General features: G+C 54.0%; 1 protein-coding gene and 1 pseudogene across 4 annotated transcripts; one reads left to right on the top strand and one right to left on the bottom strand.

Moving 5' to 3' along the window:
- The first annotated feature begins 1719 nt into the window (after positions 1 to 1719).
- Positions 1720 to 23870, top strand: LOC123277946 (tumor necrosis factor receptor superfamily member 22-like). 4 transcript variants are annotated; one of them, XM_070488436.1, is made up of 9 exons: positions 1720 to 2004; positions 6948 to 7068; positions 9475 to 9603; positions 11399 to 11510; positions 12990 to 13063; positions 16497 to 16601; positions 17135 to 17160; positions 17538 to 17817; positions 18950 to 23870. In XM_070488436.1, exons 1-8 carry the CDS (start codon positions 1960 to 1962, stop codon positions 17793 to 17795), a joined length of 870 nt encoding a protein of 289 aa, XP_070344537.1. In that variant the 5' UTR covers positions 1720 to 1959; the 3' UTR covers positions 17796 to 17817; positions 18950 to 23870. The 4 variants fall into 4 exon arrangements, with proteins under 4 accessions (XP_070344537.1, XP_070344536.1, XP_070344535.1 ...); XM_070488435.1 differs by having other exon boundaries at positions 1729 to 2004; positions 16497 to 16625; positions 20605 to 23866; XM_070488434.1 differs by having other exon boundaries at positions 1786 to 2004; positions 16497 to 16625.
- Positions 3339 to 5715, bottom strand: LOC139040850 (twinfilin-1 pseudogene; annotated as a pseudogene).
- Positions 23871 to 23936: the final 66 nt, after the last annotated feature.

The raw sequence follows: 23936 nt of genomic DNA, 5'->3' as shown, positions 1-23936 counted from the left end.
TGGCCCCACTGAGGTCTCCCTCCCTGCCCTGTTGCCCCAGCGTGGCCTCTGCTTCCATTCCACTGTGGCCACTGGTCTCAGCGCTCACAGCCGTAGGGCCAGAGTGAGTGGGCCTGCCTTTGCTGGGACAGCCCAGGATGCCTCTGGAGGAGGGAGCAGGGGCAGCAGACCACAGACCCCACACACCCCGGCAAAGGAGCACTGTGGCCCACCCCTAACAGTGTGTGAAGTTTGATAAAAGAGGGCAAGAGATAGGCAAGCGGTATCCATGAGAGGGGGCCTGGGCCTCTCCACCTTGGCCCCCCAAGGCCCTGGGCAGGATGAAGCTGGGGCTAGGGTGAAGGAGGGGCAGGTGGTACTGCCATCCTAGCCGTCGTGCCTGCCTCAGGCAGACCGGACTCCCAGGACTGGACTGCCCCCCAGAGGGCAGAGCCCCAAGACTGGCTTTGGACCCCCATGTGGAGGCCACCCCCTGCTGGAGAGTGGGCGCCCTCCGGGGGTAGTTTTCTGTATCTTGACAGCAGGGCAGGCTGCTCTGGACAGGAAGCCCCAGACCACTGCGTCTTGCACCCTGCACCCTGGGCCCTTTCTGAGCCAGACTGGTCCACCTGGGTACACCCTGACTCACCAGCTCCACCCCCTCCCCCTGCCCCCGAAGCCTGGGAATCCCCTGTAGAATTCTATTTGTCTTTGGTATGCCAAAAACTACTCTAAATCAACAAGGAAAAGAAAGCCAGGGTGCCAAGGGGACAGTTGGGCCAATGCCCAGATAGGTAGTTGCAAGGGCACCATGCAACACCTTGAAACAGTCACCACCTGGACATCATTTCTGGGTCCATCCAGCCAATGGTTGGGTGTCTAGACGCTGAGGATGATATTTTAGCAAGATGTGGGTGTCCAGAGCTGTGCCCCCACCCCCACTCAGTACTCCTCTTCCCAGTCCCGGGGTGACTCCGGGGCATCTGGGCGGGAAGAGGGTGTGGCAGAGTGCCAGACTGGACTGGAAGAGTGAGGCTCAGGAGGGGTCTGCATGGGAGGGGGTTGGCCTGTCCTCCAGCCCTGCCCTAGGGGACCCAGAGCCCAAAGAGGAAGTCTATGGGGAGTGATTCAGAGGAAATACAGCTTCTCAGGGGCAGGGGGACAGTCAGCAGTCAAACTGCACACGTCACCTCCTGGGCTAAACCACAGACAACTTCTAGGAGAAAGAACTTGTGTGGGAGCAACCTGGGCCCCGGGCAGGGCTGGGAGACTCAAGCAGCTGCCTGTCCCTCCTGGAGTGTGGGACCCCGGGGGGGGGGGGGCGTTGGAGGAGGTTTAGGAGATTAAGGGGGTAGGGCCCCCTGTTTCTGTGCCTGACCTGTAGCCTGTTCACCCACACGAAGGAAGGAGCTCCATCCTCTGAAGGAAAGGACCCGGAAGAGCCGTCTTCTCCCCCTGAATCCCTCTCATCCACGCCCCCCCGCCCCCCCCCCCCCGCCCCAATCCCAACAAGATGCTGTGGGATGAGGGGGGAGGAGGGACAGACGCGGGGTTAAGGCTGGCCACCACGGCTGAAGCAGGAGCCGGGCGAATCTGGAAGAGGACAGGGGCAACAAGGTTGGTGGCTGGTGGACGGGGAGTGGGGGTGGGGTGGGGAGGTGGAGGTGGGGGGAGTGGGGGGGTGGGGAGTGGGGGGATGGGGGGGTGGGAGGAAGGGGGTGGGGAGATAGGGGTGGGGGCGGAGTCAGCGGCAAGGAGCCACTTTGGCAGCAGCTCAGCTGGGCTGGTGAGAAAACGCCTGCTAAAGTTTGCAATAGGGGTGGAGCATTCCGGTGTTTCCTGCTGCCCAATGGCATCGCTCGGAGGTGACGCGGACGGCCCGAGGAGCATCAGAGGAGTATAAAAGCCTCGCTGGGGCCGAGGTCGGCCAGTGGGAGCGTCGCTGGCCGTCGCTCCAGGTGCTTACCGGCGTAGGACGCCATGGCGCGGAGAGCTGCGCTGGCGTTGCTGCTGCTCCGGGTGCAGGTGGGTGTGCGGCGGCGGGGCTCGGAGGCTGCGGCGGGGGCTCGGGAGAGGGAGGACCCTGAGAGAGAGCCGGGCAGGGCGCCGAGCCCGGGGCACGCGTGCACAGCGCGGCTGGCACGGGGCGGCACACTCGGACAGAGTCTGAGCCCCGGAGCAGGAGGGAAACCAGCCGTGTCCCGAGCGCCCCGATCCGGAGCAGGTCACGGCGGGGACTTGTCCCACCCCGGCCGGGGCCGAGCGCTCGGCATCTCTCTCCTGTCCTCGGCCGGCCGGGTAGCGCAGGGAGCGGCGGCGGCAGGGTCCCCGCGGCCACCCGTGTCCGGGATCTCCTGCAAGGCGCGATGGTGAACGCGGCGGGCTGAGCGGCGTGGTCAGCCCCGGGAGGCCGAGGCAGGGCCGTTCTTCCTCTGGACTTGGACGCGCGGCTCCGCTGTCACCCACGCCCGCGGGGTAGTAAGAAGCAGTTTTAATCGGGGGGATGTTTTAACAGCGTCGTTGGGGTATAACCGACCTTCAGGACACTGCGGACGTTCAGAGTGACCAGCGGGGCTCTGTGACACACGCGCGCACTGGAGAAGCCGCCACCATCGGGAGCCGGACACATGCACGGCCCCCAGAAGCGTCCCGGGGCCGCTTTGATACCCCTCCCTCCCTCCCTCCCCACCCCCCGCCCCCCGCCCCCAAGAGCCATCTCCCTAGAGACTGATCGACAAACCTTTAGAAAACAGTTAAACGTGTTTGAAATGAGATATAAAGTGAAACAAGATCCCTAAGTGCTCAAGTGGGTGGGCTGACGAGCACCAGGACTTCAAACCAATTTCATTAAATCTGGATATTTGCATGAAAGTGATAACACGATTTGCCTATGAATATAGGGTTTGGAGAGAAATCAATCTGGATGTTTCAAACTTTTTCGGCGTCGTTGACTTCGGTTCTGTTTGCTTTCGAATGAGATCGATTTCCCGTTCAATTTGAACAGCGTATTTGGCCTCACGCTTCTTAGACCGAAATGACTCCCCTTTGAGATGGAAGTTTTTAAAGGCCTGGAGAGAGGATGTACTAGAGCTGATGAAACGCGTCTGTCGATGTCCTCAGACACTGTCGTAGTCGTCCATGTCCCCCCGCGCCGGCGCGCCCCCGCGCGCCCGCGCCCCCCCCGCGCCCCCGCCCGCCCGCGCTCCCGGCCTCGCGCTGGTCCAGCCCTCTCGCCGTCCTGCGCATGCGCCCCCTCATCCCCACGTGACAGTCCGCGCTGCTCCTTAGACTTTGCCGCTTCCGTGTCCCGGCACAGTCAGCGTTGCGCTGGGAAATCACCGACCTGGCTCTTGGTAATTTTCGTTAGGCGGGGTGATCATTTTCAGGTCTTTCTCTCTCCTTGAGAGAAAAAGATTCGATGTCTCACTAAGGAGCAAGGAGAAGCGCGTCTTCCTTTGACACCTTAGCCTTTGCGGAATGGGCCCAACTGTATAAAATTTTAGGAATGATGTGAAAGTGTGGAATCATCGCTCTGTGAGAACAGTCACGAAATTAAACGTTACTCTGTCGAACTCTTTTCTAACTTTAATTCAAAAATAGAAATCATGTCTTCTAGAACATGAATTTTAAAAACGCACAGAAGCGAAAAGTGCTGTTTTCCAAGAAGTACGGTTTTTTTCCCTACTTTGTATCAACAGGAAATGATTTCCGTTCTCCTGTACTCACAGCTGCACTGGTATTGTGGTAGTTAATATACTGATTTTAATCAACAGTGGCTTCACTTTCAGCTGGACCCCTCACTAGTCTTCAAATTCCTCTTTCGTGGTTTTGCAAAACTTGGCTCCCGTGCTGCAGCTTGAGGTGGACTCCTTCAGAAAGGAAGTCTGCCGTCAACTCGTCCTCATTCTGTCCCCTTCTTTCTAACTACACCCGTTTGTAGCTGTCTTTCTGGCAGAGTTCTTGCAGCTAGAACACAGCCTCTGTTCTCTCACACTGCGTGTGTATCCAGGCATCGACTAAGTAAAAACTGCAGGCTCCAAACCGTCTCCTTCATGGGAGCGTTGATACAGAGAGAGACGGTAGGGTGCTGAATCCTTGGGAATCCTCTTCAGCCAATCTTTTAGTTCTGTATTTGTTGTGTTGGCCAAAATTGTAATTTTATCTTTTATATCTATTTCCATATTTTCCATAATTTAGTCTATTTCCAATTGCGCATAGTTGAGTGCCGTTTTTCCAAAGCCTAAAAAGCTTCTCGAGAAATAGAACATGCTACACCTTGTAGTGTGTGATGCTGGGTGTCCACCCCCACACCAGTAGGTACCTCATTCATTACAATCTCTCCTGATTCTTCCTCAGCTGCAGACAGTGGAGCGATCGATGATACATCTTCCTTTACTGGGCCAAACGCTTCATCTTTAATGTGGCCCCCTCCAGACTCCTTTGTCAGAGTTGCCCTTGTTACGGCATACAGCATTTTTTGACGAACGTGACAATGACCTGGAGACCACGCAATGAGTATCTGTTCATGTCCCCGAGCATTCTGAGAATCGAAGCTGGACAAATATAGCACAGTCGTTTGTCCTCCGACAGGGGTGAAACAGAGGAATCAGCATCCTCACCCCAGGGCTCGGAGGCTGACCACGTGAGCCAATCCCAGCTTCTCGTTTCCAATGGCTATTTTCAGAAGCCTGTCTTTTCCGTTTCTTGCTCTGGCAGATATCTTTGGTATCAGGTGTTGCTGGCCTCATAGGGTGAATTACGAAGTGTTCTCACCTTTCAATTTTTTAGGATTTTTTTCAGTTTTTTACATTGAGAAGGATGGATGTAAGTTCTTCTTTCAATGTTTGATAGAATTTACCAGAAAAGCCATCTAATCCAGGGCTTTTCTTTCTTGGGAGACGTTTTTGATTGCTGATTCAATGTCCTTGCTGGTTACAGGTGCGTTCAGATTTTCTATGTCTTCATGATTCGATCTTGGTAGGTTTCGTGTTTCTAGGAATTTGTCATTTCGTCTAGGTTCTCCAGTTTGTTGCTGTCCTATTGTTCACAGTACAGTCGGATAATCTTTTTTATGTCTGTGGAATCAATAGCGATTCCCCACTTTCCCACTTCTTTGTAGCGTAACCTATGGTCTCTCCTGGAGAGCATCCTGTGTCCACTACAGAAGAATCTTTATTCTGTCGTGGTCGGGTGGAGTGTTCTGCATGTATCTGTTCGATCGAGTGGTGGCCTATGCCGGGGGAGTCCTCTGTTTCCTTCCTCGTCTTCTGTCTGGTTCTTCTGTCCGTTATTGAGAGTGGACTGTTGAACCCTCCAGCTGTTACAGTAGACCCGTCTATTACTCCCTTCCATCCTGTCAATTTGGCTTTGCGAGTTCTGAAGGCCTGTTATTAGAGCATCAATGTTTATGACTGTTATATCTTCTAGCTATATTGACTGTTTCATCAATATAAGGTTTTCTCTGTCTCCTGAAAGAGTTTTTTATTTAAACCCTATTTTGTCTGATATTTGCATAGCTACTCCAGCTCTCTTTTGGTTGCTATGTGCCTTGAATATCTTTGTTTATCTTTTCGCTTTCACCCTGTGTAAGGATTTGGATCTGAGGTGAGCCTGTTGTCGACAGCATTTAGTCGGGCCATTTTCTGCAATTCTGTCTCCCAGTCTTTGCCTTTTGACTGGAGAGTGTAATCCATTGACATTTTAAGAATTGCCGTAAGGAGGACTTACCTCTGACATCGTGCTATTCGCTTTCTATGTCCCGAATGGCGGTTTTTGTCCCTCATTTTCTGCATCACGGCCTTCTTATGTGTTTAGTTTACTTTTTGTAGTGAAAAGTTTTAAATCCCTTCTCATTTCTTTTTGTTCATATCACTGTTTTCTTTGTAGTTATGTTAGAGATTACATTTAACATCCTACAGTTATTACACTCTGACTGGAATTTCTACCAGCTTAACACCAATGTCAGGGGCACGTTCTGAGAAATGCGTTGTCAGGCAATTTCATCAGTGTGAACATCACAGAGTGCATTCACACGTCTCTATTTATTCCGTATTTTAATTACATGATATTGTCTAGGATACTCTCCGGAGGCCGCCAGCTTTGGGCATCCAGGTGCTCATGGCCACTCTCCCCCATCACCTTCTCTCCTGAAATCAAGCCCGAGAAGAGTCACCACGCAAATGCTGCCCCCCAACAATATTGTCGCATCCCCAGAGACCCTCTGGATGCTCACAGGCTGCAGCTCATTTCACTCGTGCTGCTGCCGCCGCCCCCATCCAGCAGCAATGCCATCGCCACCCCCAGGCTGCTGCTCTCTGCAGAGGGAACAGCAGGGTGGAGACCCGCTCGAGGGGCCCCTCTGACCAGCTCGGGACAATTCCATCTGTTCCTGTTTCTGCCATGTCTGGCCGAGCCCCTCCTCCTCCAGGACGCCTCTGCCCCTGTCCATTCCCCAGTGTGAGGGGGTGGCTGCTGTCTCACTTTCTGTGTTTCGCCAGCCCAGATGTTTCTTTGTTCTTCTTGGTGTTATTGTCACTGAATTCTTGCTACCCGTAAAAGCTGTGCATTGTAACATGTTCAGCCCCAGAAGATGGACTGAGAAATGTCTCATTTCATCACCCATAGAGCCAGTTGGTCTGTGGCGCTCCCCTGCCCCGGTCCAGCAGGCACAGCCTGAGGGCAGCGTTCAGGGCCCTCCGCAGCGTGGTCGTCTTCTTTGCAGGCTGGGGCATGTATGGTGAGGAGCCCCAGCTCTCCAGTGAGCCGGGCTGGGACAGTGTCCTGGCCCAGTGCCGACCAGCCGGGACCTTGGGCTGGTGTCGTAAAGCCAGGCTTTAATAGCACCTGCCTCTCGGGGTGAACATTGACATTAATTGAGCTAGAACTTAGCGACGGCTGAGAAAGCGCCCACCACGTCAGAGGGGACATTAAATGTGGGCTGTTAGTAAACATTTCTTGTCCTTTTCCAGGTGAAGGTGACCACCGAGACCAACTTGGTTTCCAAGCAGAGCCAGGTGCCCCCTGGCCCTGAGTCCTGCGGGCCCGACGAGTACTGGTCTGCCGGCCACTGCTGCAAGCTCTGCCCTGCCGGTGAGTCCTGGCGGGATCCCACACGCGGGCCCTCGGCTCCCGTCCACGTCCCCCAGCTCTACCCCGCCCCACAAAGAGGGTTTGTGTGTCTGTCTGTACCGAGTGGGCAGCAGTGGCCAGAAGCTCCTCCCGATCTGGGGTCTCCTATTCACCCACCCTATGATGGATGAGCCCCAGAACCCAGCTGAGGGCACAGGAAGTAAAGAGGGGGACCGGGAGGATTACCATCACTCCCTGGGCGCCTGCCGCAGAGGCCAGGGTCTCCTCTGGCAGGTGAGGAAGTCGGGCCAAGAGCGGTTAAGGGGCTTGCTCAAGGTCACACCACTTGTTAGTGGCTCAGCCCGGGCTCATCCATCCTAGTCCCATCACACTCTGCCAGCAGCGGGCATGCGTCCCTATGTTGGGGGTCCCCAAGACCCACGTTGTCTGGAAGGACTTGCAGGATCCAGAAAAGCTGTGCCATTCACAGTTATGGTTGATTTTGGAAAGATTAAAATCAGTCAGTGTAAATAAAGATCAGGTAGGTAAGGACACTCTTACCAGGCCCCAGGCAGGACGGTCTGAGGTCTCTGAGGGCACCTCCCAGGAGGTTGTCAAGGGCCAGTCCTGAAGACCTTGGGGATGTGCAGAGTTCGAGCACCCCAAACCTGCTGAGTTAACCCTTCGCTGCACAGAGGGAGACTCCAAGACGGGTTCCCCAAGCCTTGGGCTCCGCCACCTCCCAAGAGACAAGCTCCCAGACAGGGCAGTGAGGGCATGGCGGGAGGCTGGGCACAGCCCTGCCTGGGAGATCGGCCTCCCAGGCCGCGGGTCCTCGCCTGCCAGGAGAGGAGAGCCAAGAACCTGGACCAGTCCTATTGGCAGCTCACCAGCCAGATGACTGGGGCACGTCCTCAGTTGCCCCCCCACCCCCACCCCACCAATGGCCTCTCCTCAGCTGTAAGAGCAGTAGTAACACTGAGCCTCCTGGATCGTCAGGTTTTGAACACGGTGCCTTGGACAAGGGATGTCCACTTGGGGTCTGTCACCCACATGGACACTGCTCTGTGCCCCCAAAAGTTGCCCACTCATGGAAATGGCATTTAGGGAATGATTTTAAGATTATTCTTTAGGCTGAATTGTTTTTAAATTTCAAATCAGTCTATTTCAAGAAAGAAATGTATATCGCTGCTATCAATGAGAAATCGGTATCAATGATGGTAAAGCGACAGGAGCCATAAACCAAGCTTCAGAACAAGTGTTAGCTTCGTTCATTCCAGACCCACCGAAGACGTGTCAGCCATTCCATCACGCTTCCCTCTCCACGTCCCTTCAGATGCTTTCAGTCCTGTTTATGACAGAAGACAGCCAGACCTCAGGACCGTCTCCCCCCAGGTCTCTCTTCTCACGTGGACTTTGCATGTTACACGATTGTCAGCTTCTAGAAGTGGCCTTCAGGGCCTTTATAAAGAGCACAGCGCCATGAGTGGGCACCAGGCTTTGCGGGCCACATCACAGCCCAGCCAGTTCCCGAGGGCTGAGCGTGGGAGGTGAGGGGGACGGTTCTGCCGTGGAAGGTGTGCTGGGTGGGCTTCCTGAGTCCTGCACCTGCACCCCCGCCATCTGCGGAGATCGACAAACCTCTGCACAGCCTCCTTCAGCCTCGCCCGAGCAGCCACATCCGTGAGGTCACACGTTCGCTGTGCTTGTCAATATTTCTGGCTATACAATAGAATAAACACAGATCTGTTAACATGAAAGGCAGTTCCCAGGGCCGCCTAAATGCCTCTCACATGGCAGCGGTGGAGGCTAGCAGAGGGCTGATGAGGGAAAACCTAGAAGGAAGAACCAACCTGCCCTTAGCAAACTTGGCAAAGGAGACCCGAGCTGGCTGAGTGAAGTCTATGGACGTTGAATGGAACACGTGTCACATCTCCAGTCCCCTCAGAAGGAAGCTGGGCAGTGCTCGCACAGCAGGGCGTCGAGCCCTGAAGCTTCATGCACCCATCACTCGCTCTTGTCTCCCACTGGGGCAGTTGGGTGGCGAGCCCGGGCTGGGCAGGCAGAGAGCGGGGCTGTTGTCCCAGTCCTTCCACTGACCTTGGACAAGGTGCTCGTCATCTGTATCTGAGGGCTCAGAGGGGCTCGGGCCCCCTGTCGTGCCCCCAGCATAGCTGTCTAGGGGAGCAAATGCAGGACAGGTGACCAGAGCCCTCGGAGGCAGGAGCCATGGCAGTTTGGCGCTTATCATCTCCAAGGGGTCATAACAATCCAGAGATTATTTTGATCTAAAACCCCAAGACATAAGCATCTGTATTTGCTCATTGGAGAGGCAAGCCCCCAGGGGCTGGGAGGGAGGCTGCACAGCCCGGGACCCCAGGTGTGCCCTGGTGTGGGATCTGACCACAGCACCGATCTCCTCCACAGGCTCATTTGTCGAGGAACACTGCAGGAGCCACCACACCCGTGGGAAGTGTACGCCGTGTGACAGAGGGACCTTCACGGCACACGCCAACGGCCTGGATTCCTGCAACGTGTGTGCCACCTGCTCTGAGAGTGAGTCTGCGGCCACAGGCACCTTTCTTGACCTTGAAACCCCTGACCTGGCAGTGACCAGGCCCGGAACGTTCCCTAAAGATGTCATTAACGTTGAGCCTAAATATTTCCCCACAATGATGTTTGCAGCTTAGCCATGATGATTCAGGAAAACTCAGATGCATATTAACCGAGCATTTGGGTAGAGGAGAGACGGTGCGGTCACAAAGCCCAGAGCTAGGCAAGTGCTAGAAAGAAGTAGCTGGAGAACCTTGATTGGTATAAAAAACTGTTCCCTGTGTATTGTGAGAGTAAGAAAAAAGTGACGAAAACTGTGATTACGCTCTGATTCAAACTTCTCAGCAGTTTTTTTTTCACTTTTAATCATTTTCTTCACATTGCAAATTAGTAAATTCAGTCTAGAAAACTTAAGACATGCACACAGCAAACTCATCATATAAAAGTCACCCCTCAAGAAAGAAGCAATTTTTTATTATGAAAATTTTCAAACTTGGAGAAGAGTTGAAAGAATAGAGTCTCCAACCGAAGATTAAACAATCCCTGTGTTTTCCCACATTTGTTCGTGGGGGTGTCTGCGTGTGCCTGCGGATGAACCGTTTCCAAGTGCGCTGCAGAAGTCATAGTGTTTCACCCCAGAACACTGCAGCGTGCATTTCCTGAGAATCAAGACATTCCTTTCCGGAACCATGTGCTGGGACCGCATCCTGGAGATGAAGCGTAATTCCCCAATATGATCTAGCCTCCGGTCCATATCCAAATCTACCGTGATCCGGTTTTCATGAAAATCTCCCCTATTCTCCATCAGCAGAGAACAGGACGAGAACTCGGCCCCCACGGGGCCCCACAGTCCTTAGCCCGTAAGGTTTAGCTGAGGCTAGATTTTTCTGTCACACAGTCAGACGATGGGTACCTAACCTCAGAGCTACACCACATGTGACGTCTAGAACTTTGGGTTTCCTGTTGGCCCCGATTCCATAAACAAGGTTAAAAGGAGAACCACCCAATGGGAAAAACATTGACATTTTCTCTGTAAGCCACCGAGGGTGACAATGCCAATTCAGAGGAGAAGCCTGGCAAGTTAGTTTAAGGAAAGGAAGCAGTCTGAGCGGAGGGCCCCTTGAAGTGAGTGAGAAGGTGTTCAAATTCCCTGGGGGCCGGCCTGGTGGTGTGGTGGTTAAGTTCAGCAAACTCCACTTCGGCAGCCCAGGTTCACAGGTTTGGATCCCAGGTACAGACCTACACTACTCGTCAGCCATGCTGTGGCCCCAACTCACAGGCAAGATAGAGAAAGATTGGCACAGATGTTAACTCAGGGCTAATCTTCCTCATGGAAAAGAAAAGAAAAGAAAAGATTCCCTAGGAGCCTGATGGAGCAAATGAAAACATGAGTTAAGTACGGACAGGCCGCCGGAGATGGCTAGCCATGTGGCCAGGCCATGGAGAAGGCGGTGGCAGGGAGCGGCCTGTGCCTTGGCAGTGGGGTAGACATGTTGGACAGAGGCCTGTGAGGGCACGGTGAAGCTGTGGTTCAGAATTTATCCGTGCAAACCTTTTGAGCCTGCACCTCAGTTCTAGGCATTTGCTGTGGGAGACGGGGGTGTGAAGACATGGTCAGGGTATCCCCTCAGTGTTCCCGGTGTTCACTGCCACTTGGGGCCATCTCCGGGCTTCCACGTGGCCGGCTGAGTTCCTTCCGCACACTGGGCTTCCGTTCCGGATGGCGATGTGGGTCCACGGGTCCGCCCGAGGACACGCTGCCTCCCTGTGCACTGACCCGCTCTTCCCTGAACCGCAGATGAAGAAATGGTGGCGGAGTGCACTTCCACCCGAGACCGGACATGCCAGTGCCAAACGGGCCGTTTCTACCGCCCCCTGGGGGGCTTGGAATTCTGCAGTCGGTGCAGCACGTAGGTGACACTCTGCGCGGGTGCCTCGGGGGGTCAGCGGTGGCCCTGGGCTCGTGTGGGGTTATTCTTGAGGGGCTGAGAACCAGCAGGACGTGTGACCATCGACCAGGTGAGCACAGCCCTGCTCCAGCGCAGAGACCTTCCTGGCTCCAGCCGAGTGGTTCTCTTTTCTCTTTTCTTATCTCTCCAGGCCCGGAGAAACATGCCAAGTTTCAGGTTATTTCTTATTTGGACAGATTCTACTTTACATAGTTCTTTTCTCCTCTTTAGAGGTTCCCCGTTGCCATTCCCTGTCTTGATGCATCACTTTCTTTTTCACACCTCGCTTTTTCTGAGCTCTCCATCTGCCCCTCTGCCCATCGTCTCTGCCCTGTATCCCGCAGTCCCCAGATGGACTCGCTGCCCTGAAGGTCTGCTCCCAGCAGCCAGGGCGGGACCTCCCGTCCCCACTCTCCTGGGTTCTGTGCACTGCCCCCTGTGCCCCGGCTTGGTCTGCTCCTTCATTTTGCTGGAGCACATCCTCATATCACACCCTAGGAAAGGATGCAGGACGTACACTCTGGATCATTGCCCTTTCAAAGGGCTTTTTCCTTCCCTCACGTTCTGTGGACCGGCTGTGGGCAGGGTGGGAACGCACCCCCTCAGAATTCTGGAGGCATCACAGTGGCGTCCTCTGGCATCCGAGCTGCTGACCAGGGCTCACTCCGGGGCCCAGGACTTGCCTGCCCACCATCTCCGAGGCTGCGTTCAGTCAAAAGAAAGCAAAGCCACAGGCTGGACAGGGCTTTCTCTTCCTTTAAGGATGGCTGAGGCGGAGACGTCTCCAGTGTTTTCTGCTTTGTGATTCTGGACTAGACCTCATTCATTCCCAGAAGAGGGTGGCGAACCCCGGGTGATGGTGGAAAGCATGGGGCTGATGAAACGCCCTTAGGGACGTCTGTGGTTGTCACCCTTCAGTGCAGTGCAGAGGGCTCTGAGTCTGTGAGGCACATTAGTGAGTAAATACTTCCTCCTGGGCCTGAACAAACCTGCCTGTCACTTCAGAACCATGAAACGCATGAGAGGGGACGCTGAGCTGAGACCCGCAGCAACTAGGAAGGGACCTAAGTTACTGAGCCTCTGCTCGAAGCAAGACAGAGGCCTTTCCTTCAGTCCGCGTGCCTACCAACCAGGCCATCGGTCTCCATAGAGGAGGAAAATAAGGACACCTTCCTCTCGGTCCAAGTGACAGCAAGGATATCGGAGGAGCTGGTGCAGGGCGGGGAGAGCGTGTGGCTCTCTGTGTGGCCAGGACCCTTTGTGGGGTCTCTGACCACAGCATGCAGTGCTCCCCAAATGCCGGCTGGGGGTGTGTCCCGTCCGCCTGCCAGGCCCCTTCTGGGCCCAGGGAGATGATGTGCTGATGGCGACATGGACCTGGGTGCCGGTGGCCCTGGGCATTCATGGGGGAGGAACACTGAGGGCGCCTCTCTCCCCCAGGTGTCCTAGAGGGAGCGTGGTCCTCCAGAAATGCAACGCTACAGCAGACACGGTGTGCGGCTTGGCCGGTCCAGGTAAGACAGCTGTTTTTTAAAAGTACGTGTATTGTTTAAGATGAAATTCACATACTATGAAATCACCCATTTTAAAGTGAACAATTTAGTGCCAGTTAGGACCACCGCCTCTATCTAGTTCCAAAACATGGACGTGCCCCCAAAAGGACTCTGTACCCATGACACAGTAGCGCCCCTTCTCTCCTTCCCTCAGCCCCTGGCAAACACTCACCTGCCTTCTGTCTCTAGACACACCTTTTAAAAATCGCAGGGGGCAGGCCCCTTGGCTAAGTGGTTAAGTTCCCACACTCCGCTTCAGCAGCCAGGGGGAAAGAGGAAGATTGGCAACAGATGTTAGCTCAGGGCCAATCTTCCTCACCAAAATGCATACCAAAAAAAATTGCCTATGAGTAGAATATACAACTATGGGCTGGGAGCTTTTGGGGGAAGAAGAAGAAGAAGAAGAAGAAAAAAGATTGGCAACAGATGTTGGCTCAGGTGCCAATCTTCAGAAAAAAGAAAAAGTTGTGTGGCTTGGTGGTGGTGGCGGTTGAGTTGTAGGAGTTCTTTACCCTTTCTCAGGTCCGTGATTTGCAAATAGTTTCTCCCACTGTGTGGGTTGTCTCTTCACTCTGTTGGCTGTGCATTCTTCGAAGCACAGATGTTTTCTATTTTGATTGTCTCGTTTGTGTACTTTTCTTCTGTTGCCTGTGCCTTTGGTGGCATATCCATGAAATCATTGCCCGATGCAGTCTCATGAGGCTTTTCCCTTATGTTTTCTTCAAATAGTTTCTTTCTTAGAGTTTTAGCTCTCGTGTTTGGGTCTTGGATCCATTTTGAGTTAATTTTCATGTATGGTGCGAGGTCCAGCTTCGTTCTCTGTGTGTGGAAGTCTGCTTCCCCAACCCCATTTATTGAAAAACTGTCCTTCCCGTAGCATGGTCTTGGCTCAAGGGCTTGTTATTAAAAAAGAATTAAGTCTATTAGCAGGAATGACTAAGAAAATGCAATATATTCCAATATATGCATATCAGAATAGTATTTAGCCATGAAAAGGAATGAGGTGCTGTCACATGCTACATTGTGCTGAGTGAAAGAAGCCAGACACAAAAGACCACGTGTCATATAATCCATTTGTATGAAACGTCCAGAAGAGGCAAACGTATAGACAGAAGGCAGAACTGTGCACTTAAAATGGTTAACGGTCAATTTTCTGTGATGCATATTTCGCTACAATTTAAAAACAAGCAAATAAACCCTTGAGGGAAACGTGCTTCCTCTCATCCCTGGAGGGCCGAGGCATTGGAAAGCCAGGTGTTATGTGACCCCCTTGGGCCTCTGTTCTTAGGTCTGTGTCCAAGGGAGGGACACACGTGGCTGTCCTGTGGGCTGGAGGCCGATGGGTTCCCCAGAGGTCTAGGGAAAAGCCCGTTTCTCCTTTGCTCTCACACTACTTCTGATACCAGAGTTGTGGGGTCTTCCCCACACTGACCAATTCTCCGACACTAGCTGGGGTCTTGCAGTTCAGTTCATTCTGAAACTAAGCAGAGATAGCCCAGAGCCCCCCAGGTGAAGGGCTCAGTCCCACAAGACGGCCCCCCACTTCAGATGCCAATTGCAAGTAGTGGGTCCCCAAGTTGCGCGCGACTTCTGTCCGACTGGGCTACGAATCAGAGGTTCCCACCACCCCCTCCTTGGCTTTGGTCATTCCTAAAGCAGCTCCCGGAACTCTGGGAAACCCTTGCTTAGACTCAGTGGTTATTCTGAAAGATGTGGCAAAGGATGCCCGTGCACAGCCAGGTGAAGAAGTGCACCGGCTGAGGGTCAGAAGGGTCCTGAGCCCAGGAGCTTCCTTCCCCATGGATGCGGGGGCACCACCCTCCTGTGTTCAGCGACTCGGGAGCTCCCCAAACGCCACGCCTTTGGGAATCTTATGGAGGCTTCCTTGCGTGGGCATGATGGGTCATCCTCTCCCTGGAGGATGGCGGGTGGGGCTGAAAGTTCCAACTTCTAATCAGGCTTGGCCCTTCTGGTGCCCAGCCCCTGTCCAGGAGCCACCCAGAGTCGTCGCTTCATTGGAAGCCAAGATGTTCCCATCACTCGGGGAATTACAAGCTTTTAGGAGCTCTGTGTCGGGAACTGGGGTCAAAGACCAAATATTCACAGGAACCGGGGACAGAGACTGAGGCACACATTTCTTAATATTGCAGCCTAGGACTTTCAGTGCCTCACTGGCCACCAGAGGCATGGCCTGGCTCTGCCCAGCCATGCCAGCCGAGCTGTCCAGATGCCTGTCCCCTAAGGGGACTGTCCCGAGGTGGCAGGCGGGCACAGGACCTCCCCTGAGGGGGTGGCATGAGAGCACCCTTGCCCCAGACTCCCGTGTGGCAGAATGGATCTTGCAGGCCCATCGGAGACCTGCCACTGCACACACCCTGGGAAGGGGTCACGACTCCCTGCCCTCAGCCGTGCCAGCCTGGGGCTGCCTCTCCTCCCCACCCCCACCACGTGCTGGGCCCAGCCTCCAGGAAAGGCCAGGCCAGGCCAGGGGAGGCCTGCTCACGGGGCCTCTTCGCTGGGGTGCGCAAGGTCTGCCGGGCCAGCCAGCAGAGATGTTTGTTTGTTGTTTTTTTCCCCAGTTTTGCTGAGATATAATTGACATAGTGCCATGTAAGTGTCAGGCATACAGCATCCTAACTTGGCGTGCATATATCGTGAAATGATCAGCACAGCAAGTTTAGTTCACATCCATCGTCTCATGTGGATAGCACAGTAAAGAAAAAGAGGAAAACAAATGTTTTTTTCCTTGTGATGAGAACTCTTAGGATCTACTGTGTAAACAACGTTCAAATATCCCGCACGGCACTGTTAACCATACTCGGCATGCTGCCCGTTGCATCCTGGGACTTAGGATGTTATAGGTGGAAATTTGTACCTCTTGACCCCCTTCATCCGTTTCCACCACCCCCACCCCCTGCCTCTGGGAACCACAAGTCTGATCTCTTTTTCTGTGAGTTTGGATTTCTTGGTTTCTGTTTTGTGTTTTGGATTTGACATATGAGTGAGATCATACGGTGTTTGTCTTTCTCTGGCTGACTGAACTCACTCAGCATAGTGCCCTCAAGCTCCATCCATATGGCAAATGGCAGGATGCTCTTTTTGATGGCTGAGTAATATTCCACTATATGTATAGACCACATCTTTTTTACCCACGCACCTGTCGACGCACACCTAGGTTTGTTTCCATGTCACGGCTGTTGTGAATAATGCCGTGGCAGGGCAGGGTGCGGGGCGCGGGGTGTGCAAATCTCTCTTCAGCATAGTATTTTTGTTTCCTTCAGGTACATTCCCTTAAGTGGAATTGCTGGATGTGTTCATTTGTTCTCTATCCTGTGGTTGCTGGGAAAATAGGTCAGTTGACCTTCCGGAGACATTTTCTCTTTCTCTGTTTTAGGCGGGAGACACCGGTGGTGTGTGATTGGAAGCTTTCTAACTTCCCTGGTTATTATGATCGTCACCTATATTTATGCTCGAAAACGAGAAGAAAAAGGATGCTGGGGTGCGTGCCATCGTCTCGCTGTCGGTATGAAGTGTTGACGTGAGAACCACCGGACACAGCGAGCGCCAGCCTGGGCTGGGGGGCAGCTCCTGGGGGCCCCTGGTCCTCATGAGCTGAGGCTCCTCGTAACCCGGGGCATCGGCCTGGGGTGATTACAATGCTGTTGGCGGCTGAGTGCCCGCCTCTGAGGCTGCGGGACGGGCTTGGGTAGATTACAGGGTCCCCAAGCCATCTTGGTGACAGAGTCCCGGGTCAGCCTTAGAGGCAGACCTGGGCTCAGGGCAGGGTGTGTCCACAGGCTCGGTGGGAAGAGCAAGTGTGGGGCTAAGAGGTGGTGCTCTTGGTGCAGAGAGCCACAGGCCTCTTGGAAGGTCCCAGAAATTGTGGAACCGGATAATGTGGGAAGTGGGGCACAGCCAGGCTTGCTACTGCTGCTTCCTGGCCTGGAGCCGGGTGCAGGTGCTGCCCCAGCCGCAGCATCACAGGGTATGATCTCCTGCCACCGTTAACCACTCTACTGTCTGTCTTCACAGGATACAGTGACGGAGGAGAGAGCATGGTGAGTGCAGCCACGGCCACAGGCGGCGTGAAGTGTGGCCCTGTCGCAGCCTCCCCGTGAGGGGCAGCCAGCCCCCAAGTCGGGAGGTGGCCGGGCCGGCTCCAGGAGGCCCTGTCCTTGCCTGAGTATTAGCTCAGTAATTATTCTGTGGCCAAGAGGGAGCCAAGGGCCCTGAGCTGGAGGAGCTTCAGGCTCTGGAGGATTCGGTTCACAATGGGGAAACTGAGGCACCAAAAGGGCCTCAAGGCATCTTGCCCAAGGCCAGCCGAGCCGGCGGTCAGGGCAGAGTTGGTGCCACCTTAGGTTGCTCGGCCCCTGTCCTCCCCAGGGCTCGTGTGCTGAATCACCCATCTCCAACCATGTTCTTCTTGGTTTAGTTGCCTGAGAACTCAGTCCCTGGCACACCACTAAATGGGAACCCAGATGCAGAATCTCCATTTCCCACGATGGCAGACCATAGCCTGTGTAACGACAGCCTAGACATCGTGTCGGAGGCCTCAACCCCCACCAGGACCCCGGAGAACCCAGTGGATGTCTGTGGCCCGCAGCTTGTGGCAGGGGAACGAAGTCGGGCACCAGAGCAGTCACCGCAAGCTGGCCCTTCTGTGTCCCCCTGGGGCCGAGGGTCCCGCTGAGATCCTGACAGATCTGGAACAGGTAGGCGGTCATTTGTGAGTGAGTCTGAAAAATAATAGTAACAACATCGCCCCTCCCAGCCAAGCCCCTCGCCCAGCATTATTTTAGTCACCAGAGCGTCCTGTGGGGGGGACCAGTACCCCGATCTCAGGTGAGGACCCTGAGCACAGAGAGGTCACCTGTGCCGGCCCCACCCACCACTGGTCAGCGCCAGAGCTGGTCCTGGACCAGGTGTGCACTTGCCCTCCTCTCACAGCACAGCGCACCCTGGCACTCGGCCAGTCCTCCAGGAGACATCGCCCATAGGGCTGGGGGTACAAAGGAGGAGTGTCAGTTTCCCATGGCTGCTGTCAAAAATGACTACAAAGTGAGTGGCTTAAAACCATGGGAATTCATTCATGGTGTGGAGCCCAGAAGTCCAAGATCAAGGTGTCACAGGGCCGTGCTCCCTCCAGAGCCTGAGGGAGTGTCCGTCCTCCCATCTGTCAGCTTCTGACGGTGGCTGGCAGTCCTCAGCTTCCAGATGCATCACGCCGCTCTCTGTCTCCATGGACACACAGCCTCCTCCTCTCTGTGTGTCTCTCTCCTCCTTATGAGGACACTGTCACTTGGAGTTAGGGCCCACCCTACTCCAGTGTGACCTCACCTTAACTGATTACATACGCAAAGGCCCTGTTTCCAGCTGCAGTCACATTGTGAGGTTCCGGTGGACGTGAATTTTGGGGAAACACTCTTCAACCCAGTACAGGAGTCTTTGCAGATGTGGGGACCACGGAATAGGGTCCTCCAGGAGAAAGAGAAACTGGTTATGTGGGCAGAGAGGGAGGGCCAGTGCAGGTAGAGGGAGCTGGCTGTGCAGGCCTTGGAGGGCTGCAAGGAGATGCGCTTGGGGATGGATCTATCAACAAGATGGGCCCTCAGGGAGCAGGGTGAAGGGAGCCCATGGTGCCGGACACAGGGCCTTAGACGTTAGCCCTCCATGGGGGACCCCCTGTGGGAGCCCAGAGAGTGCAGGGTGGCTGTGAGTCTGGGACCCATCGGCCCATCTGTGATTCTGGGCTGTGATTCTCAGCCTTAGATTTCTGGGCTGGGGTCTTTTCATAGCAGATGGCTTCTGAAAAAAACTTCTTTTCCCATGTTTTCTTTCTTTCAGTCTTAGGATTCTGGGATGAGAACATTCCCACTCTTGTCAAGCACTTGCAACTCTGGGCATGAAGCCAACCAGAGTTTGGAGGAGAGGCTTCCCATTCGGGGAACCGGTCGGGCTTTTTTAGAAGCTCGATTTCCTGCGTTTCTTTTCATTTTGTTTTGCTATCAGGGCCGACTCTGGGGCCTATCCTGCGGGAAATAAAGCAGGAAAAAAAAAAGACTGGCAACAGTTGTTAGCCTAGGTGCCAATCTAAAAAAAAAAAGAAAATTTTCGTTTTGCTATAAAGTCCAAACAACTTCTAGGGCCAGTGTAATGGGTCAGAAATATGCTGTTTGTGAGTGTTACTCCCTACAGAAAGGTCATAAACGCTCTCTTATGTGCCTCGGTTTCTCCCTCGGGCAGTCTAGCACCTCAGTGGGGCCTCAGAGCGTGAGTGACCAACCCTTATGTGCACTTTCCTGAACCAGCCGTCATAAATTACTGTGAATGATGGTGGCATTCCCTATGGGGCCGCTGCACGTCATGGGGCATTCGATCCTCCAGCCCTCCTGCTGAGGCCCTCAGTTGCCTGAGAACGCCTCTCAGCCTGGAGGAGCAGTGTCCCTTTTCTTCAGAGCTGAACACGTTCAGACTCTCATTTCTTTATCAAGCAGTTTGTTCAGACTTGATAAACACAATTCTTTCCAATTTAAAGCTAAATTGAACAGGTCAGCCTGCCCCATTCACTCCAAAGTTCCCACTAGGCTCCCCTGGCCTAGGCATTCCCTCAGGGTTCTCACCGAGGGTGTGTCCTGGGGCCCCTAAGACACCTAGTCTTAAGGTTTGAAACAGCTCATATAACCTCTTGGACCATCAACCTGAAATAGGGACATCCGGGTTTCAGGAGAACGCTCCAGGGTCACCTGAAGAATGCAGTGATCCAGGGGGCTCAATGGGCCCCTGTTGGTACCGAATGCCAGTTCAGTGTAGATTCCGGGTGTTCTCCGGTGGGTTTCTCTGAAATCCTGCTGTGATCACGCCAAGAAATGTCAACGAAAATAATCCATAGCCGATGTATAAATGAAAATTGGGCTGAGTTTATTGTGAGCCAGATCTGAGGATTAGCTTAGCCCTGGGCCTTCCTTCTCTAAGGAAGGGCCCCCAAGAAGAGGGAGTGTACAGAGTGGTTCTGTACCGTCAAAGAGCATCTATCACATATGATTGACAGTTACCTTTCACAAGAGTCTCGGGATTGCCCTGTGAGCACAGCTATTCACACAGCAGGTAGTAGGTCAGCTGTCTCGGTGGACACAGCAGGTAGCCCGACTTTTGTCTCAATGTGGGTGGTCACTGGCTGGGCACAGCAAACAATTTCTAGCCTAGGGAGAGATGCTCATCCTTAAGGAAATGCCAATGTGGGGGTAGTTGCACCTTTATCTTAAGGCCACTTGTTCTTGTCTTTGGGACACAGCAAATGCTTAAAGCAGGCATACAGTGCATGCTCAACGGCCATATTAGGACCTTTTGGGGAAAAAAACAATGTCAGGCTGAAGTAGGTTTAGACCAAATGGCTTCCTCACAGACTCCAACAGATCCTATTGTTAGCCATTTGTTTATCAATCCAAAGGAAACCAAATCACTACCTCTGAGAGACATCTGCTCTCCCATGCTCATTGCAGCATTATTCACAATAGCCAAGACATGAAGACGACCTCAGGGACCTTCAACAGACAAGAGGATAAAGAAAATGTGACAGAGAGAGACAGTGGAATACTATTCAGCCATAAAAAAGGAAGTCCTGGCATTTGCAACAACATGGATACACTTGGGTGCATTATGCTAGGTGAAATAATTCAGACAGAGAAAAAATACTGTATGATATCACTTATATGTCGAATCTTAAAGAAATGAACTCATAGAAACAGAATTGAATGGTGCCTGCCAGAGGAAGGGGTGGGGGAGGGGGGAAATGAGTAAAGGGGTCAAAAAGTACAAGGTATCTTTATTTATAAGATAAGTTCTGGGACTCTAATGCACAGTGTGCTCAATATAGTCAATTTTGTATATTTACATATAAATTTTGTATATTTAATATCGCCCTTTTGTATATTTCAAAGATGTACATAATCAAATGTTCATGTTGTACATCTGAAAGTAATACAATGCTGTATGTCAATTATATGCCAATAAAACTGAAAGAAAAAAGAAAACTTTTAAAAAGAGCTTCTGCGATGGAACACTTTCCACTCGGTGCTTTGATATCGATTTCCAGTGAAGTCACTGCCCCCTGGAGTTCCTGAGAAAAACGACTGAGTGTGAACAAGACCCCCTGCTCAGAGTTAGCATGCTGAGCGAGAAATGGCAGAAATCAGTACATCTGAGTCATATGCAGATACGGATTAATCAAGGCATTATTAACTCAGAAATATCAAAGTTCCTCATTACTCGAATTTAACTGAGCCAAAAGGTGTTTGTATTACAAAAACTTTGCCCCCTGAAAGGAAGAACTTTTTAGGGAGGAAAATGCTTCTATCATTCTGTTCCTAGCATTAGCATTCGCTAGTTCATATCTAGTAAAGCCCTCCCCACAGACGCATCATTAATAAAACACTCAGAATGGCTTCTCTCAAAAAAAAAATAACTACATCTGTTGATGAAAGTGTCCTCCATGGGCAGGCCGTGGGCCCCCTCTGGCCAGACCCCCTTTTCACCTTTGGGGCCAAGCAAGCCTCTGGGTGGCTCTGGGCTCTTGCCCCGGAGGGAGGAGCTGGCAGGGAACCAGAGCCTCCCTTTCTCAGGTGGATCCGTGGGGAGGAGAGGGGAAGGGAGCTTATGGCCCCAGCAGGCTGGGCTCCTGCTGGTGGCACCAAGGAGAATGACATCTCTGGCCTGCAGGTGTGGGACCCGTACCCAAGGTGTCCAGCCGTCTCCTTCCTCAGGACAGGGGACGGGGCAGTCTGAGGAAGGTGCCAGATCAGGGAGGCAGCTCGATTCTCTTACACCCCATCTCTTTACCGTTCTCCTTCCTGGGTTATTTTTAGCCAGCTTCCAGATCTGATGTGATTTCATCATTTGAGCAGCCTCTTCCTCTCCATCTGGGCCTTCAGACAGGGTGGGAGCTTCCTGAGGCTGAATTCTTTTCCTGGAAAAGACCTCCCTGGCTGCCCAGGCCTGATGTGGTTCAAGACACGCCCTGTGGCAGGTGCCCGGTGCTAAGGCAGTACCATGCGCCCTGGTGCAGCTGTGTCCTGCGGGCCCGGTCTCTCCACTGCGGGGCAGGCCCCTCGTTCCAGAGGGTTGCTGCAGACACAGCTTCCTCCCACAACCGATTTAAGCAGAAGGACGTTCCTTCAGGTGCTACCGGCCAGTTGGCAGAATTGCTGGGGCTTCAGGCTGGAGAATCTCAGTGAGGATGAAGGTCAGCTTCACACCGCAGAACAGGTGAGGTGTGGATGGCACGCCCTGCACGACCACCCTGCCAGCCCTGCACACAAGGGCCTGCAGCCTGCTGCCCCTAAGAGCCCGGTCAGGAGCACTGTGGTCACCACCTGGGCACAGGCTCCTAGCCCACAGACAGACCCTGGCGGTCCCTGCTTCCTTATCGCACCAGATGCTAAGTTCAAGCCTGAGGCAGGGGCGCCTGGAGAGCCCAACTCATCTGGGCTCTCCGCGGATTTCCTGCTTTTAGCACTGAAACACCCCTGTCCCAGAAACCCTTCCAGCAGGGACAAGCCAGGATGGCTGCTTTGCTCACTTCTTGGAGCTGCCAGAACAAATGACCACAAACAGGGAGCTTGAAGCCACAGGAATTCATTCTCTCCCTTTCGGAGGCCCTGGGGGAATCCTTCCTGCCTCCGCCGGCTCCTCCTGGCACCGCCTCACCCTCCGTGCCATCCTCACTTGACTCCTCACCAACAGCACTCCTCCCCTTTGTCCCTCACAGACTCCCCGCCTCCCGCTCCTCCCAGGTGTGAGTCATCGCCTCGTCCCCTCCCAGTCTCATGCATCGCACCCATCCCCATCGTCCGCCATCGCCTCACCTCCTGGCGCTCCTTCCGCAGCGTCCCTCACAGATTCCCTGCCTCGCGTTCGTCCCCATCGACCCTCACAGCATCGAATTCGTCCCCATCGACCCCATCGCCTCATCTCCTCACCGCCTTGAGCTCCTTCCGCGTCGCCCCCCACAGACTCCCCGCCTCCCGCTCCTCGCCAGCTTGACTCATCGCCTCACAGCCTCATAGCTTTGCAGGCGTCCCCATCCGTCCTAACACCAACGCCCTCGTCCCCATCGTCCCTCACCGCATCGAACTCAGCCCCGTCTTCCCTCAAGGCAACGCAGGCGTCTCCGTCCTCCCTCATCACATCGCACTCGTCTCCCTCGTCCCTCCTCGCCTCACCGCCTCATCGCATCGCAGGCGTCCCCATCCTCCCCATTGTATCGCGCTCGTCCCCATCCTCCCCCATCGCATCCCACTGGAGCCCATCGTACCCATCGCCTCACTGCCCAGCGCTCCTTCCGCGTCCTCTCTCACAGACTCCCCGCCTCCCGCTCCTCCCCAGCGTGACTCATCGCCTCACAGCCTCATCCCATTGCAGGCGTCCCAAACCTCCATCGTAGGATCGCACTCGTCCCCATAGTCCCTCACCGCATCGCGCTCCTCCTCATTGTCCCCGATCGCATCGCACTGGTCCCCATTGTCCCTCATCGCATCGCGCTCGTCCATATGGTCCCCGGTCGCATCGGACTCGTCCCCATCGTCCCTCACCGAATCGCACTCGTCCCCATCGTCCCTCATCGCATCCCCTCGTCAGCATCGTCCCGGGTCCCATCGCAGTCGTCCCCATCGTCCCCATCGCCTCACCGCCTGGCGCTCCTTCCGCATCCTCCCCCACAGACTCCCCGCCTCCCGCTCCTCCCCAGCGTGACTCATCGCCTCACAGCCTCATCCCATTGTAGGCGTCCCAAACCTCCATCGTAGGATCGCACTTGTCCCCATCGTCCCCCAAGGCA

The sequence above is a fragment of the Equus asinus genome, chromosome 17 (assembly GCF_041296235.1).
Source record: "Equus asinus isolate D_3611 breed Donkey chromosome 17, EquAss-T2T_v2, whole genome shotgun sequence".
NCBI classification, from domain to species: Eukaryota; Metazoa; Chordata; class Mammalia; order Perissodactyla; family Equidae; genus Equus; species Equus asinus.
Note: the sequence above shows the minus strand (reverse complement) of the source record. Positions and strands in the feature narration are given on the sequence as shown.